General features: G+C 39.9%; 1 protein-coding gene across 15 annotated transcripts in view; it reads right to left on the bottom strand.

The window, feature by feature from the left end:
• LOC137133958 (protocadherin alpha-C2-like) overlaps positions 1–19,355 on the bottom strand; it is a 165,334-nt gene that overhangs the window by 120,554 nt on the left and 25,425 nt on the right. For 3 of the 15 annotated variants that reach the window (XR_010915349.1, XR_010915350.1, XR_010915351.1), the window contains exon 1: positions 6,354–8,895. The exons of 8 other annotated variants lie outside the window; for them this stretch is intronic. Coding sequence is in view for 4 of the 7 variants with exons in the window: in XM_067518166.1 (XP_067374267.1) it covers positions 385–2,763 (2,379 nt within the window). In the remaining 3 variants the exon portion in view is untranslated. Of the gene's footprint in view, positions 1–384; positions 2,926–6,353; positions 8,896–9,285; positions 11,814–16,341; positions 18,790–19,355 lie in introns of those variants that run through there. 4 more of the 15 variants (XM_067518183.1, XM_067518175.1, XM_067518157.1 and 1 more) reach the window with 4 other exon arrangements.

Genomic DNA, 19,355 nt, shown 5'->3' with positions numbered 1-19,355 from the left:
GCAGTGATGACAAGCTCCTTTAAAACCGACCTTTTACATTACACTGACACCAAGCGACTTTATTTCTCATTACATAAATTTCAAGAACGCATTAGGTTTGATATTTTAACCAATATGAGAAAAATAAAACAAAATGTCAAAACCTAAATAGACTTTTCTATGTTCTATCAAGGCATGAATAAAGACACTTTGGTAAAATGTCAAAGTAGATGAATTTAGAAAAAATAACAAGTAAAGTTCTTGTTCTTTAGTTTTTGAAAGGCAATATGAACCACCCTCTGTAACTGTAAACACAAGGCCACTTCGTCCTAAAACTAGAGAGTGATTATTGCCAAGGACAAACCAGGAAGAACAACAACAACGCTGCTTAAAGAGTCGTCTTACCTCTTCAGATGTCCTCCTCCTATCCGGAAGCACTAGTGTGTTCGCATGACTTCCCGGGACTATAGTAGATCCTATGCTCATTCTGGGTCCAACTAACATGTATCGTTTGTCTCCAGATCTGTACTGGATGCTGTGACACAGTGTTCCATCATAATTTGGCTCTTGTAGATATTTAGAAGTATAGTCTGTGGACTTTGAACACTGCATTGCAATTAACACAACGATGCTGATGAGAAAAAGTACAGAAACTGAGCCCAAAGTTATCATCAGATAAAATGCAACATTGTCCTCCTCGTCAACTTTAGTTGCACTTTTAACATCAGAAGCAGCAAAAGCCTCTCTAGGCTCCACGACTTTAACAACCACAGTAGCTGTTGCTGAGAGTGAAACGTTCCCATTGTCTTTTACCAGTATGACCAGTTTATGCTCAGCCTCGTCTGTCTCAGTGAATAAACGAAGTGTTCTGATCTGTCCTGTATATCGGTCCAAAGCAAAGAGACTGTGGTCAGTAACTTGCTGCAGTGAGAAGAGTAACCAGCCGTTATATCCTATATCAGCGTCATAAGCTCTGACTTTAGTCACCAAGTGTCCTGCGTTGACATTGCGGGGAACCTCCTCCACACCTTCAGCAGAACCGTTGGAGCTGACTGGATACAGGATGACTGGAGCGTTGTCGTTCTGATCCAGAATGAACACGTTCACTGTGACGTTGCTGCTTAGTGACGGAGTTCCAGAATCTGTGGCGACAACTTGGAACTGGAAGGTTTTCAGAGTTTCAAAGTCGAAACTCTTCAGTGCCGTAATGTCTCCATTTTCAGAATTTATGTTTAGAAAGGATGTAAGCAGATTTGTTCCACCTCCAGTTCTTAAAATACTATATGAAATGAGAGCATTATTGTCCTCGTCATGATCACGGGCTGATACTGATAAAATAGACGCTCCAGGGTTGTTATTCTCACTTATGTAGAACGTATATGGATTCCGTGAAAACTCAGGGGTGTTATCGTTTACATCCGACACCAAAATGATTATAGTTTTATCTGATGCTAAAGGTGGTTCGCCTGCATCTTTTGCAACAATTGTTACATCATATTTCGATTTGTGCTCTCGATCTAAAACTACTTTCGTCACCAGAGAATACATGTTATGTTGTAAAGATGGAGTAAGAAGAAAAGGAACGTCTTGGCTTACATAACATATCACTTTACCATTGAGACCCGAATCCGAGTCCCTAACATTAATCAAGGCCACTGTGGTCCCGGGTTTTGAATCTTCTGGGAGCGCATGTGAGAATGATGTCACTTCAATCTCCGGTGCGTTGTCGTTTATGTCAAGAATATGTATTATAACGGTTTTGTCTGTAGTCAGTGCAGCTGCAGCTTTGTCGGATGCCTGGATATCTATTTCATATTTGCTACTATCTTCAAAATCTATAAGTCCTGCTACGGTTATGACTCCAGTCACTGCGTTTAAATCAAAACGTGTTCGTACTCGTGTATCCACATCATTGCCAAAGGCATATACAACTTCACCATTTAAACCTTCATCCAGATCTGTTGCATTGACTCGAATAACAGTGGTTCCAATAGGAGAATTTTCCTTTAGCTCTACGGTATAAGAATCTTGGGTGAACACTGGGGGGTTATCATTAACATCTGAAACATCAACAATTATTGTCATGTTACCTGAACGTGAAGGTTTACCTCCATCAGTAGCCGTCAGAAGTAATACATGGGTCTTGACGGATTCTCGGTCAAGTGGCCTCTGAAGAACTAAACTAGGGGTTTTACGGTCCTCACCACGATCTTTAACCTCCAACCGAAAATGCTCATTATGACTCAGCTTATACTGCTGAACGGATAATGAACCACTGTCGGCATCGCGTGCTGCGTGTAATTGAAGTCTGGCTCCTGATAATGCAGACTCTGAAATCTCTAATATCTTTTCATTTTCGGAGAAGCTTGGTGCGTGGTCGTTTATATCCAGAATCTCCACTGCTACATAGTGGACCTCCAGTGGGTTTTCTAACACAGTTTTTAAGTCGATTACACAAATCTTGCTTCGGTCACAAACTTCCTCTCTGTCAATTGTTCGGCTCACATACAAGATACCATTCTCTTGATTAACTCGAAAAGGAGGCTCTGTCGAGCCATACACAATACGATACCCCCTTTCTTTTAGTGTGGTCTTATCAAGACCTAAATCCTTTGCAATATTCCCAACAACAGTTCCTTCTTTTACTTCCTCGGCGATGGAATATCTGATTTGTCCTGAAGCTCTGCTCCAAAATGTTACCAAAATCATCACGTAGGCAACCCACTTTCTCTGCTCTCTCCATGTCTCTCGCCGTCTTTGTTCCATAATGTAAAGATGAAACATTTTAAATTAAAAAAAGAAGGCAAAAAACGCTTAGAGATCTACTCCCTAATAAAATGTACTTCCGTGTTTGGCATAATCCATGTTCTAAAAGAGCTCGTAAAATTGATTTTAATCTAAATTGTATATTCAAGCCGTTATCGTGTAACGTCTCTGCCTAGTTCCAGAGGCAGGGGGTTGGTCTACTGTATATAACTAAAACATGTGAAAACTTTATTTGAGATTATACTGACACCAAGTGACCCAGAATCACACTGCAGTGTGAAAAACAACAATAACCCCAAACATCAACTAACAAACTACCAGTGTCAGTTATGAAATGACATATAACTTCATTTTTAATTTAACCAATAAAGGAAAGAAAGAACAAAAGAAGAGGGACAGTGTGAAAAGCGTGTGATTACTTTAAGCTTATTTCAGCACCATGGACAGCGGTGGGCTGCACTCTGCTGCACTGGGCTGCATAGTTGTTTGATTCGGCTGGAAAAGTAAATGAGGAGATGATAAACAGTCTGATCATACCTAAAACAAATGGTTACCAAATGGACCATGTTTACAGGACAAACCAAGCATTTTATGGAACCATTCAACTGCCAGTTGTCTAATGCGAATTTTTACCGTAACAGCCAGTCTTCCTTGCCTATTAATCGTGTACTATAATAAAATCAAGCAAATTCAAATAACAAAACATATGGAATTAATGATACATGCATACATGCCAAACAAGATTGCCAAGATTGCCAAACCTAATTGGATTTCAGGAGGCGTGGTGTTTGCACGACATTAAGCTATAAAACATACCGCAGGCAAATTCTAACTATTTGACCTTACCTCTGCAGATACTGTCCTCCTGTCAGGAAGCACTAGTGTGTTCGCATTGCTGCCTGGGACTATAGTAGATCCTATGCTCATCCTAGGTCCAACTAACATGTACCGTTTGTCTCCAGATCTGTACTGGATGCTGTGACACAGTGTCCCATCATAATTTGGCTCTTGTAGATATTTAGAAGTATAGTCTGTGGACTTTGAACACTGCATTGCAATTAACACAATGATACTGATGAGAAAAAGTACAGAAACTGAGCCCAAAGTTATCATCAGATAAAATGGAACATTGTCCTCCTCGTCAACTTTAGTTGCACTTTTAACATCAGAAGCAGCAAAAGCCTCTTTAGGCTCCACGACTTTAACAACCACAGTAGCTGTTGCTGAGAGTGAAACGTTCCCATTGTCTTTTACCAGTATGACCAGTTTATGTACAGCCTCGTCTGTCTCAGTGAATGAACGAAGTGTTCTGATCTGTCCTGTATATCGGTCCAAAGCAAAGAGACTGTGGTCAGTAACTTGTTGTAGTGAAAAGAGTAACCAGCCGTTATATCCTATATCAGCGTCATAAGCTCTGACTTTGGTCACCAAGTGTCCTGCGTTGACATTGCGGGGAACCTCCTCCACACCTTCAGCAGAACCGTTGGAACTGACTGGATACAGGATGACTGGAGCGTTGTCGTTCTGATCCAGAATGAACACGTTCACTGTGACGTTGCTGCTTAGTGACGGAGTTCCAGAATCTGTGGCAACAACTTGGAACTGGAAGGTTTTCAGGGTTTCAAAGTCGAAACTTTTCAACGCAATAATTTCTCCATTTTCAGTGTTTATGTTGAGAAACGATGTTGCCTTATTTTCATTCACTGCATTTCTGAATATATGATACGAAATAAGAGCATTATCTCCTTCGTCACAGTCAGACGCTCTCAAAGAAAACACAGAAGCTCCAGAGGGACTATTTTCGGTGATGTAAAAAGTATAAGGGCTCACTGAAAATTTGGGGCTGTTATCATTTACATCTGAAACAAACACGCTTATAGTCTTTTGGGAAGTTAAAGCTGGTTCACCTGCGTCTTTAGCTGTAATTGTTATATCATATCTTCCCTGCTGTTCCCTATCAAGCTGTGATTTAGTGACAACAGCAAACATGTTATCTTGTATTGATGGCGTTAATGTGAAAGGATTGTCTTCAGCGACATATGAAATTATTTTGCCATTCATGGCTGAATCTAAATCTGTAATGCTGATTAGAGCAACGGTTGTTCCTGGTCTCGAGTCCTCCGAAACAGCACTTGACAGTGATGCTACTTCTATTTCAGGGGGATTATCGTTTGCATCTTCAATTTTAATGATAACACTTTTATCTGTTCTGAAAGGAATGATTCCTTTATCGGAGGCCTGTATATCGATGTCATAGCTGTCTTGTTCCTCAAAGTCTACACGTCCTTTCACAATTATCTCTCCAGTTATAGAGTCGATGTCAAATAGGTCTCGGATTTTACCTTTTATGTTATTGCCAAATGAATAAACCACCTCCCCATTAGGACCATCATCTAAATCGGTTGCATTAACTTGAATGACTGTTGTGCCAACTGGAGCGTTCTCTTGTAGCACTGCTGAGTATGTTTCTTTGGTGAATACTGGCATATTATCATTAACGTCCAGAACATCAATGCCTATTTCAACTGTGCCTGTCCTTGGGGGTTTTCCGCCATCTATAGCCGTCAACACTAATTTATGGCTACGTCTGGTCTCTCTGTCTAACGGTCTTTGCAGTTTTAGAATTGGAGTTTTCCCATCTCTTCCTCGATCTTTAATCTCTAAACCAAAATGGTCGTTTTGGCTGATTTTATACTGCTGAACAGAATTTGTGCCACTATCCGGATCGTGGGCATTGTGTAACTGATATTTTGCCCCAGGCAATGCAGACTCTGAGATTTCAAGCTTTTTTGTTTTCTCTGGAAATGTGGGAGAGTGATCGTTTAAATCTGTTATTTCTACTGTAACATAATGCACTTCTAGTGGGTTTTCGAGGACTGTTTTAAGGTTAATCAGACATACAGGGCTTTCTTTACATACTTCTTCTCGGTCTATTTTATGGTTCGTATAAAGGACGCCATCATTCACATTTACCTTGAAAAGCGGTTCAGTGGAGCCAAACATAATACGGAAACCTCGTTGCTTCATTACACTTAAGTCGATTCCCAAATCTTTTGCTATATTTCCAACGAAACTCCCCTCGTTGAGCTCTTCGGGTATAGAGTATCGCAGTTGTGCCGAGGCTTCTCTTAAAAATACAAGTAAAACCAAGCCGGCGATCCATGGTGGTGGTTGTCGCTGTGAAAGCAGTCCTTTTTGTTGCATATTTTGCGTTAGAAGTCCGAATCCGAACCAATCTATCATTTTCCACTTGTTTAGATTTTTGTTTGCTTCACAGAGACAACCAATATTTACCTTCCATTATTTAAGAATATCCAAAAACAGCGACCGTGCAATTATTTCAAGTCTGCCAGATAAAAGCAGTCCAACCACACTGACGTATCAGGGACGGTCTCAGTGACATACTGTACTGAGACGCTAAATACTGCCTCCTTGTGAATGTGTCTGACAGTGCATTTTATCGCCACAAGCTGAAAAATATTAAATATATTTTGGATAGTTTGAAAAGAATAGGTTCTTCATGTTGGTAAATTTCAAACCGACTTCGGCACGACTGATGAAAACACTATGAGGTAAATGTCACTATAGCAATATAAATATTTACTCACCTCTTCAGATGCCCCCCGTCTTTCCGGAAGCACCAGTGTACTCGCATGGCTACCTGGGACTATAGTAGATCCTATGCTCATTCTGGGTCCAACTAACATGTACCGTTTGTCTCCAGATCTGTACTGGATGCTGTGACACAGTGTTCCATCATAATTTGGCTCTTGTAGATATTTAGAAGTATAGTCTGTGGACTTTGAACACTGCATTGCAATTAACACAACGATACTGATGAGAAAAAGTACAGAAACTGAGCCCAAAGTTATCATCAGATAAAATGCAACATTGTCCTCCTCGTCAACTTTAGTTGCACTTTTAACATCAGACGCAGCAAAAGCCTCTTTAGGCTCCACGACTTTAACAACCACAGTAGCTGTTGCTGAGAGTGAAACGTTCCCATTGTCTTTTACCAGTATGATCAGTTTATGTTCAGCCTCGTCTGTCTCAGTGAATGAACGAAGTGTTCTGATCTGTCCTGTATATCGGTCCAAAGCAAAGAGACTGTGGTCAGTAACTTGGTGCAGTGAAAAGAGTAACCAGCCGTTATATCCTATATCAGCGTCATAGGCTCTGACTTTAGTCACCAAGTGTCCTGCGTTGACATTGCGGGGAACCTCCTCCACACCTTCAGCAGAACCGTTGGAGCTGGTCGGATACAGGATGACTGGAGCATTGTCGTTCTGATCCAGAATGAACACGTTCACCGTGACGTTGCTGCTAAGTGATGGAGTTCCATAATCTGTGGCAACAACTTGGAACTGGAAAGTTTTCAGAGTTTCAAAGTCGAAACTCTTCAGTGCCGTAATGTCTCCATTTTCAGAATTGATATTCATGATAAATGGATGTATTTTATTGTTATCTTCTCCATCTCTTAATATATGATATAAAATACGACAGTTATCGCCTTCGTCGCGATCTGTTGCCCTCACCGAAAATAGTGACGCTCCTGGGGAGTTGTTCTCAGTAACATAATATGTGTAAGGGCTAGGTGAAAACTCTGGACTGTTATCATTCACATCTGATACAACAATACTTATTGTTTTTTCGGAAGATAACGATGGTACACCTGCATCTCTTGCAACAATTGTGACATCATATATGGATTTATTTTCTCTATCCAAGTGTGATTTTGTGATTACCGAATACATGTTCTCTTGGGTTAAAGGCGATAATGTGAAAGGAACTTCTTGATTAAATGAGCAAATAACTTTTCCATTGATTCCAGAGTCCTCATCAACAACACTGACTAATGCAACAGTGGTCCCCAGTCTGCAGTCCTCTGGTATTGCCCGTGAAAACGATGTAACCTCTATGTGCGGGGTGTTGTCATTTAGATCGACAATGTTCACCAAAACGCTTTTGTCTGTCCTGAAAGGAGCCGATCCTTTATCAGCGGCCTGTATATCAATTTCATAACTCTCCCCTAATTCAAAGTCTATTAGACCTTGAACAGTAATTTCACCTGTAATTGGATCAACACGAAAAAGCTCACTTATTCTGCTATTCACGTTATTTCCAAATGAATACACTATTTCACCATTAGAACCTTCATCTAAATCAGTGGCATTTACTTTTATAACTGTTTTGCCAATTGGGGCATTTTCTTTTAAACGTACAGTGTAAGTGTCCTCTAAAAAAACCGGCATATTGTCATTAATGTCTAAAACATCAACAATAATTTCAGCAGTTCCAGATTTACTTGGTTTCCCCCCATCAATGGCCGTAAGAACCAACTCATGGCTTTTCTTTGTTTCCCTATCTAGCGCTTTGAGCAAAACTAATATTGGTATTTTTTCATTCTTTCCACGATCTTTCACTTCCAAACGAAAATGATCTTTAGGACTAAGTTTATATTCCTGAATCGCAAACTGACCAAAATCTGAGTCGTGCGCAGCTTGCAGCTGGAGACGCAAGCCTGGCAAAGCTGACTCTGAAATTTCGAGACGTGACTCCTTGACTGAGAAGCTGGGAGAATGGTCGTTCACATCTAGCACCTCTACAGTCACATAATGAATTTCGAGAGGGTTTTCCATCACGCTTTTTAAGTTAATCAAGCACACATTGCTCCGCTCACAAACCTTCTCTCGATCAATTCTTCGCTGAACGTATAATATTCCATCGTTTTGGTTTATGTGAAAAAGTGACTCCGTTGAACCATCAACAATACGACATCCTCTCTCCTTCAATGTGTTCCTATCTAATCCCAAGTCCTTTGCTATGTTCCCAACAATATGTCCTTCTTTAATTTCCTCAGCGATTGAATATCTAATCTGCGCTGAAGCCCAGCTCCAAAGCAAAATTGAAGAAACTATAAAAGCAATCCACCACCATTGCTCTCTCGATACTCCTTTGTACTTCATATTTAGCAGTCTAAATATTGATCCAAGGCATTCGCAATAAGAGCCCTTTGCAACTCTAAATGAAAAAGATGTTGATAAAGCAATACGTACTATTTCTAGATTATTGTCGAATCCACAAATGCCGAGTACACGCTGTACTTGTGAAGGGTGCATTCACTCCTAAAATGTGAACAACCATCCCACAAAGGGGAGGACCAACGTCTCTGACAAAAGGTTTCTTTTGAAACACTTTTCTGCTCGCATAGTGACACCAAGTGATCACTTTCCGCTTAGTGTGTTTCAACTTAATTGTAGCAAAGCTCAACCTTCGCTCATTTAATATGTCACTTCGCATTATCACTTAAAAAATCTGTACACGATGAAGCTTTATTAAACACGAAACAGGAGTTATTAGGATTTCAGGACATTGGACAGCGACGCTGGTAGCCAGATTTCCTGAAAGGTCATTCAGTAGAATTTACTCCAAACAAATCCCACAAAGTGTCGTAGTACCCTGATCAAACTGAGATACTACTAACAGACACATTTACAATTAAAACCAAAAATATAGTGGCAACCATTTAAATCCACTTACCTCATCAGTAGTCTTCCTCCTGTCAGGAAGCACTAGAGTATTTGCATGGCTACCTGGGACTATAGTAGATCCTATGCTCACTCTGGGTCCAACTAACATGTACCGTTTGTCTCCAGATCTGTACTGGATGCTGTGACACAGTGTCCCATCATAATTTGGCTCTTGTAGATATTTAGAAGTATAGTCTGTGGACTTTGAACAATGCATTGCAATTAACACAATGATACTGATGAGAAAAAGTACAGAAACTGAGCCCAAAGTTATCATCAGATAAAATGCAACATTGTCCTCCTCGTCAACTTTAGTTGCACTTTTAACATCAGAAGCAGCAAAAGCCTCTTTAGGCTCCACGACTTTAACAACCACAGTAGCTGTTGCTGAGAGTGAAACGTTCCCATTGTCTTTTACCAGTATGAGCAGTTTATGCTCAGCCTCGTCTGTCTCAGTGAATGAACGAAGTGTTCTGATCTGTCCTGTATATCGGTCCAAAGCAAAGAGACTGTGGTCAGTAACTTGCTGCAGTGAAAAGAGTAACCAGCCGTTATACCCTATATCAGCGTCATAGGCTCTGACTTTAGTCACCAAGTGTCCTGCGTTGACATTGCGGGGAACCTCCTCCACACCTTCAGCAGAACCGTTGGAGCTGACTGGATACAGGATGACTGGAGCGTTGTCGTTCTGATCCAGAATATACAAGTTCACTGTGACGTTACTGCTTAGTGACGGAGTTCCAGAATCTGTGGCAACAACTTGGAACTGGAAGGTTTTCAGAGTTTCAAAGTCGAAACTTTTTAGCGCAGTAATGTCTCCATTTTCAGTGTTTATGTTGAGGAAAGAAGTCACTTTATTATCGTCACTACCATCTCTGAATATATGATAGGAAATATCAGCATTGTCATTCTCGTCACGATCAAAAGCTTTAACAGAAAACACTGAGGCTCCTGGTTCGTTACCTTCACTAATATAGAAAGTATAGGGACTCAGTGAAAACTCTGGACTGTTGTCATTCACGTCTGACACTACAACATTTATTGTTTTCTCGGATGATAATGGAGGTTGACCAGCGTCCTTTGCAACTATAGTCAGGTCATACTGTGACTGTTTCTCTCTGTCCAGAGGGGATTTGGTTACTAATGAATACATTCTGTCTTGTAATGATTGAGATAAAGCAAAAGGTACATCCCCACTTATAGAGCAAATAACTTTTCCATTAAGACCAGAGTCCAAATCATTCACACTGATCAGTGCAACTGTAGTTCCAGGTTTGGAATCTTCAGGGATTGAGCTCGAAAATGAGGTAACTTCAATCTCAGGTACATTATCATTTACGTCAACTATCTTGATAATTACGCTTTTTTCTGTAGTTAGCGGAGCGAGACCTTTATCAGATGCTTCAATTTCGATTTCATACTTGTCCTTTTTCTCATAATCTATCAGACCTTTGACAATGATTTCGCCTGTTGATGGACTGATATCAAAAAGTGTAAATAATGTATTACTTACACTGTTTCCAAATGAGTAATACACTTCTCCATTCTGACCATCATCTAAATCAGTTGCGTTCACTTGTATGACAGTGGTTCCCACTGGAGTATTTTCACTGAGCATAACAGAGTAAACGTCCGAAGAGAAAATTGGCGTATTATCATTAACATCCAAAACATTAACTAGAATTTTCATGTCCCCGGATTTTGGAGGTTTTCCCCCATCCAGCGCAGTCAGCACTAAAGTATGACTTCCAGCTGCTTCCCTGTCTAAAGATTTTTGCAAAACCAGTATAGGTATTTTCCCGTCTTCTCCTTTATCTCTAACTTCCAAACGAAAGTGCTCATTGTGGTTAAGTTTATATTGTTGTACAGAGAACTGACCACTGTCTGGATCCCTTGCAGGTTTTAGCTGAAATCGTGCTCCGGGCAATACAGACTCAGAAATTTCCAACCTTTTTTCTACCTCGGGGAAACTGGGAGAGTGATCGTTTATATCCAACACCTCCACTCCCACATAGTGGACTTCCAATGGGTTTTCGAGCACCGTTTTGAGCTTTAGTAAACACGTACTGCTCTGTGCACACACCTCTTCTCTGTCAATCTTTCGGCTCACATACAGGACGCCATCGTTCTGATTTACATGGAAAAGAGGATCCGCATTACTCGAAACGATCCGATACTTCCTGTCTTTCAGTGCGCTCTTATCCAGTCCCAGGTCCTTTGCAACATTTCCAACCGTAGTTCCTTGGTCAACTTCTTCGGAGATTGAATACCGTATTTGCGCCCATGTCACCGTCCACAAAAGCACAACAATTATGCAGGTGACAAAGCCTCCTCTCCCCATTCGTTTCTCCCCGCCTCTTTTATCCATGTTAAGCCCTGATATATTCAGTAATCATTTACAAATACAAATCTCAAGTTCAGCAATCGAATACACTTCCACGTGTAACAATCGCCACACGTTTTCTAGAAAAACATTATTAACATCAAATAAAGTATTTCCAACCACAGCAGGCTGCTGTGAAAGGACTCCGTCAAAATCGACGTGGGGACGCCATCAAGATGTGGAACCAAATGCAGTGACTACACGGAAATGCGGTGCTGACTTTCACCATTACAGTGACACCACGCGATCGAAATTGTTACAGCACAAAATCAAGATATTGTAAGATATTTGTTTGTTTTGTTTTTGTTCATTTGGTGTACATTTGGCTAATTCTAATTATTCATCTGAAAATATTCCCCCAAATAAGTGGGTGTGATAGATTAGAAGGCTACTCACTTACTCATTATAACACAATGGCTCCTTTTGATAAGGCAAAACAAATTGATGCTAAATACAAATAATATTCTAGCCAACACCTGTAAAATATGTTAACTCCAGATTATCAAGGACTATTAAATAAAACATTACAATAGCAAATGTTCTGTCATATATCGGTGACAACACTAACATAATGCAAAACGACAATAAACATGTTCAGCACGATAGACAGTGTTTGTTACTAAATCTTTAGCAAAAATAGTTCCTGACATTTGCTCATCATGATCCATAAACGTTGGCTTATTTAATATTTTTAATTTGCCATCCAGTTACGTGTTAGCTGTATCTTAACTGCAATTTGGATATATTAACGGCGTGTGGTTTGGATACTATAACGTAGTATATGAAGTTCTGCAGCTTGTTGGTATGAGGAATGATTATCCTAACACCAGATAAAATGTGCTTGCAAAACTCGTTAATAAGGCGAAGGTGGAAAAACGAAGAAAAAAAAATCATAAAATATTGAGTCAGTACTAATAATAACATCAGCCTCAATTTCATGAAAATAGGTACCAAACCGTCGTTGGATCAACTTTGATTAGGAAAACAGTTTTAGCCAGCATACATCAATTAACCCAAGTGGCACGAAAGCACACGGTGCTATGAAGAAAAAGATGAAACAATGTTATTTTCTAAAATACATAATTTGAAACATGAACGTATTCGTATTAGTACACATGGCAGGTTTCCTTCAGTTTATAAATTATCTTTGAACATGTTTTTCAAGAACATTTTAACTGTACTGGAATGTTTTTCTTATTGCGTTCATATAGAGCAGGATAAAAAATACACGGTGGAAAATGAAGATGATAATTTAAGACAATCATAATTGAAGATGAATGTTTTGCAAACAAATTTGGTTGAAAATAACAGTTTACAATATTGCTTCTACACAAGTATGTTCTTACATTATATATGATGTTGCTGCACAATTTAAATGGAAGTTAAATTATTTGGAAAATCAAACGCTTGTTGAATCAGCCTTACCCCTTCAGATGTCCTCCTGTCAGGAAGCACTAGAGTATTTGCCTGGCTGCCCGGGACTATAGTAGATCCTATGCTCATTCTGGGTCCAACTAACATGTACCGTTTGTCTCCAGATCTGTACTGGATGCTGTGACACAGTGTTCCATCATAATTTGGCTCTTGTAGATATTTAGAAGTATAGTCTGTGGACTTTGAACACTGCATTGCAATTAACACAATGATACTGATGAGAAAAAGTACAGAAACTGAGCCCAAAGTTATCATCAGATAAAATGTAACATTGTCCTCCTCGTCAACTTTAGTTGCACTTTTAACATCAGAAGCAGCAAAAGCCTCTTTAGGCTCCACGACTTTAACAACCACAGTAGCTGTTGCTGAGAGTGAAACGTTCCCATTGTCTTTTACCAGTATGACCAGTTTATGTTCAGCCTCGTCTGTCTCAGTGAATGAACGAAGTGTTCTGATCTGTCCTGTATATCGGTCCAAAGCAAAGAGACTGTGGTCAGTAACTTGCTGCAGTGAAAAGAGTAACCAGCCGTTATATCCTATATCAGCGTCATAGGCTCTGACTTTAGTCACCAAGTGTCCTGCGTTGACATTGCGGGGAACCTCCTCCACACCTTCAGCAGAACCGTTGGAGCTGACTGGATACAGGATGACTGGAGCGTTGTCGTTCTGATCCAGAATGAACACGTTCACTGTGACGTTGCTGCTTAGTGACGGAGTTCCAGAATCTGTGGCAACAACTTGGAACTGGAAGGTTTTCAGAGTTTCAAAGTCGAAACTTTTTAGCGCAATAATGTCTCCATTTTCTGAGTTGATGTTTAGAAAGGACGGTAATGTGTCTACACCCACTTCTCTTATAAGATGATATGAAATTAGAGCATTATTACTTTCATCCCGATCGGAGGCTTTTACGGAAAACACAGAAGTTCCGGGGTTGTTATTCTCAGTAATATAAAAATTATAAGGACTGAAAGTAAATTCCGGACTGTTGTCATTTACATCTGACACAACGACACTTACAGTCTTCTCCCTTACAAACAAAGGATCACCTGAATCTTTTGCAATAATTGTGACCTCATAATGAGACATAACTTCCCTGTTCAATGGCGACCTTGTTACAACAGCATACATGTTTTCTTGCAGTGATGGGGATAAAGTAAAAGGGATATTTTCTTTAATAGTGCAAATGACCTTACCATTATTTCCAGAATCTAAGTCAGTGACACTAATGAGGGCCACTGTAGTTCCTATTTTTGAATCCTCCTTGATAGAGCTAGAAAATGATGTCACTTCGATATCAGGTGCGTTATCATTCACATCAGTAATAGTTATTACAACACTTCTGTCAGTTGATAGAGGAACCGGTCCTTTATCAGACGCCTGAATGTCAATTTCATAACTTTTACTTTTTTCGAAATCTATCGGACCTGTAACAATAATTTCACCAGTGTTTGTATCTATGGTGAAGATTTCCAATAACTTTGAATCTACTTCATTGCCAAATGAATATATTATTTCTCCATTGGCACCCTCATCCAAATCAGTTGCATTTACCTGAATCACCACAGTGCCAACGGGAACATTTTCTTTTAGCGTGGCCGAATATAACTCTTTAGTGAACATTGGGGAGTTGTCATTGACGTCAAGTACATCAACAATTATTTCTATGTCGCCAGACTTCGGTGGTTTTCCTCCATCAACTGCTGTTAGACGTAACCTGTGTTTTCCAGATGTTTCCCTGTCTAGCTGCTTCTGTAGAACTAAAAATGGTACTTTCCGGTCTTCACCTCTATCTTTTACTTCTATTCTAAAGTATTCGTTATGGCTGAGTTTGTATTGCTGAATAGAGAAGGGGCCTACATCGGAGTCACGCGCAGCCTGTAGTTGAAATCTCGCTCCTGCTACTGCTGACTCGGAAATCTCGAGCCTTTTCTCTTTTTCTGGGAAAACAGGCGAATGATCGTTTATATCAAGTATTTCCACTGCCACGTAATGAATCTCTAGCGGGTTTTCTAGCACGGTTTTCAGTTGGATTAAACATGGGCTGGTCCGTTCGCACACCTCCTCCCTGTCTATTCTTCTTTTCACATACAGGACACCATCGTTTTTATTCACCTGAAACAGAGGTTCAGCTGATGCTGTTGTTACAATACGATATCCTCTGTTTTCGAGGGAACTCTTGTCTAGTCCCAAGTCCTTAGCTATATTCCCGACAACGGTTCCATCCTGAACCTCCTCTGATATGGAATATTTGATCTGTCCAACAGCTCCGCTCAGAAAGACATCCAAAACAACCATAAAGGCGAACAAACGATGCGGCTCTCTCCATACTTTTCTTCCTCTTTGTTCCATGACTTACAAATGACCAAGTCTATTACATATGTTGTATTAATAAACAGATTTAGTGCGTCGCTTCCTAAACGATGCCTGTGGTCTGCTTATTCAGTAAAATGCTAAAAGTAAAACATACTATTTGCAGACAATCGCCAACCACCGCTCAATTATGCTCCTCGAGAAGAAAGCAGGGGCTCTGTCCAAATAATGCTCGTGACGTAAGGTGCTGCCTTCTCCACAAAATCACTGAATTACACTGACACCAAGCGTCAGAAATGTAATCCACATTGAATCCGCCAATCCTTTAGCATTTTAAAATGAACCAAATTGCACAAAGGAGATAAGTCTATACACTGATGTCAGAAGATCACATCTGTTTATACTATTTAGGAAAATAAATTACACATATTACAACATTGGTTCATTTAGTTTTATCTTGTGCGAAAACATAAAGTCGTTGGGAGTTTCTCTTACTTCCATGTTATCTTACTTTTTAATTTTATCCCCAATATCACAGGGGTCCCTGCAATATAGAGCTACTAGCATCACACAGATAGGTTACACATTTACACAAAGAAAACAAAACAAAACAAAACAAAAAAAAAACCCACACAATTTGATATAAAAGTTTGTGATGGTTAAATAGGAAACAAAATAAATATAATGTTTTAAAATACATTCTATGAATGTCGAAATGTCAGCTTAAATTAACAGGTTTTCCTAACAGGATCACTGTGCTTGTCAAAAAAAAAAGTTGTACATTCCTGTAAAAACTCTCAGCACCACGGATAGTTACAGTCGCCAGCTTCAGTCAGTCAAAACAAACATTTCAAACCAGCTATCACTAAAATGCTTTATCCTTCATTTCCAGGAAGAAACAACATATCTTAATCACATACTGTAAGGAAATAACCTTACCTCAATAGATGTCCTCCTTCTGTCAGGAAGCACTAATGTATTCGCATGGCTCCCCGGGACTATAGTAGATCCTACACTCATTCTGGGTCCAACTAACATGTACCGTTTGTCTCCAGATCTGTACTGGATGCTGTGACACAGTGTTCCATCATAATTTTTCTTTTGTAGATATTTAGAAGTATAGTCTGTGGACTTTGAACACTGCATTGCAATTAATACAATGATACTGATGAGAAAAAGTACAGAAACTGAGCCCAAAGTTATCATCAGATAAAATGCAACATTGTCCTCCTCGTCAACTTTAGTTGCACTTTTAACATCAGAAGCAGCAAAAGCCTCTCTAGGCTCCACGACTTTAACAACCACAGTAGCTGTTGCTGAGAGTGAAATGTTCCCATTGTCTTTTACCAGTATGAGCAGTTTATGCTCAGCCTCGTCTGTCTCAGTGAATGAACGAAGTGTTCTGATCTGTCCTGTATATCGGTCCAAAGCAAAGAGACTGTGGTCAGTAACTTGCTGCAGTGAAAAGAGTAACCAGCCGTTATATCCTATATCAGCGTCATAGGCTCTGACTTTAGTCACCAAGTGTCCTGCATTGACATTGCGGGGAACCTCCTCCACGCCTTCAGCAGAACCGTTGGAGCTGACTGGATACAGGATGACTGGAGCGTTGTCGTTCTGATCCAGAATGAACACGTTCACTGTGACGTTGCTGCTTAGTGACGGAGTTCCAGAATCTGTGGCAACGACTTGGAACTGGAAAGTTTTCAGAGTTTCAAAGTCGAAACTCCTCAGTGCTGATATGTGTCCGTTTTCTGAATTGATATTTAAAAATGGTGACATATCACTTTCACCAATATGATATGAAATGACTGCATTTTCATTAACATCATTGTCCGTCGCGCTTACAGAGAGTAGTGACGCTCCAGCAATGTTGTTTTCATTCAGGTAAAACTGTAATGGATTATGTTGGAAATGTGGGCTGTTGTCATTTACATCTGATATCTGGATGACGAAGGTTTTTGAAGTGGTCAAGGGAGGTTCCCCACAGTCTGTAGCTTGTATTGTTATTTCATAATGTGACATCTTCTCTCGGTCTAAAAATTCCTTTGTGACAAGTGAATATGTGTTTTCTTTATAAGATGGCTTCAATTCAAAAGGCAGGTCACTGCTTATGTGTGAAATTGTTTTTCCATTTACACCGGTATCCTTGTCCATCACGCTAACAAGCGCAATGACTGTGCCAGGTTTTGAATCTTCAGACATTGTATTTGACAGTGATGTAACTTCTATTTCTGGTGGATTATCATTGATGTCTTTAACCTTTACAATAACTCTGCACCTGCTTGTTAATGGTGGTGTCCCTTTGTCAGAGGCGACAATTTCTAGTTTATAAGTCTCTAATTCTTCAAAGTCCAGTGCACCTTTTAGCTTAATTAGTCCACTCACACTATCCAGTTGAAATAGGTCGTAGATTTTACGTTCTAATGTTTTGCTCAGCGTGTACTCTATTTCTCCATTAGTCCCTTCATCTGGATCTGTTGCATTCACCTTCAGAACAGCAGTACCAGTTTGAACGTTTTCATATATTTCAGCTTTGTAAGTATCTTGGCTAAATATCGGGCGATTATCATTAATATCAAGAACAATAATGGAAACATTCAGTGTTCCTGATCTTTGAGGTTTGCCTCCGTCAACTGCTGTAACAAGTAGCTGGTGCTTTTTCATTTGCTCTCTGTCCAACGACTTCTTCAGCACTAAAAATGGTATTTTGTCCTCATCGCTTTGACTAATTTCTATTTCAAAGTAATCATTTGACGTTAACGCATATGTACGGATAGAGTTAGTTCCAGCGTCAGGATCACTGGCCGCTTGCAGCTGGAATCGCGTCCCCGGAGATGAATGCTCCGCTATTTCAAATGTCTGTTCCTTTTCAGAAAACCTCGGTGAATGATCGTTTACATCTGTAATTTCTACAACTACATAATGTATTTCCAAAGGGTTTTCAATAAGCAGCTTTAGCTCTGCTAAGCATGCATCTCTTATCTGGCAAAGCTTCTCTCTGTCGTTTATCTTGCGAACTTGTAAGAACCCATTATCCGGGTTTACCTCGAAAAATGCTTCTTTCGATCCTGATACAACACGGAACCGCCGATCTATTAAAGACGTTTTGTCTATACCAAGGTCCTTGGCGACATTTCCAACAATGGTTCCTTCTTTTACCTCCTCTGGAATAGAGTATCTCAATTCAGCCAAGGATTGTTTTCCGAACAGCAGCAGCAAGAAAAACTGAAAAGCGAACCCACAGTGGTCATTTGATCGACAATGTATTTCGCTCCCCATTATATTCCGGAAAGAACATGTACACGCAAGACCTGGTTTCTGCAGTGACTTGTATATCCGAACACCTTAGTATCACATGTTCATAAAGCACACCACAGCGTCTTATCCGATTCACACCCTTAAAAAAACTGCTGGGAGATACCAAACAAAAGCTTTCTTCTAGGGGAGGTTCTTCGTCAGTCATGGTTTTATTGGTGTAACAGTGACGCCAAGAGGGCAACACTTTAGTCTACTAAAGTCTTTAGAACGGTCTAACAGAAAAGCTGTGACAACCAATATATTAACCAACACTTGGATAAAGCACCATGGAGAGCGATCGAACAAGCGTGCAATTTCACACAAGGAACCGAAGTTTGTGTCATGATTTGCAAAGGGTTTCACCAAACTATGATACATATTATCAGCTCAAATTCCCAAAAATCTCAATATAAGCAGGTATTGTTTGTACTTTTTTATAATCATACTCAGTGGAAAGTGAAAGCCACAACCTAGACTTATTTGTTAATTGCTTGTTTTGTAGTATTCTTCCTCTGGATCAGAAAGAACGATCGTTTATATTAGAATGAAATAAAAAACACTTATCGTGTTTACAATGAAATATTGAGTGTCAAGCTGTCCACAAGAGTCTACGGATAGCAGGGTCTTAGAAAAAGATCTTGCAACTTTCAATG

The sequence above is a fragment of the Channa argus genome, chromosome 10 (assembly GCF_033026475.1).
Source record: "Channa argus isolate prfri chromosome 10, Channa argus male v1.0, whole genome shotgun sequence".
In the NCBI taxonomy this organism is placed as follows: Eukaryota; Metazoa; Chordata; class Actinopteri; order Anabantiformes; family Channidae; genus Channa; species Channa argus.
This window is presented reverse-complemented; position numbering and strand designations above follow the sequence as displayed.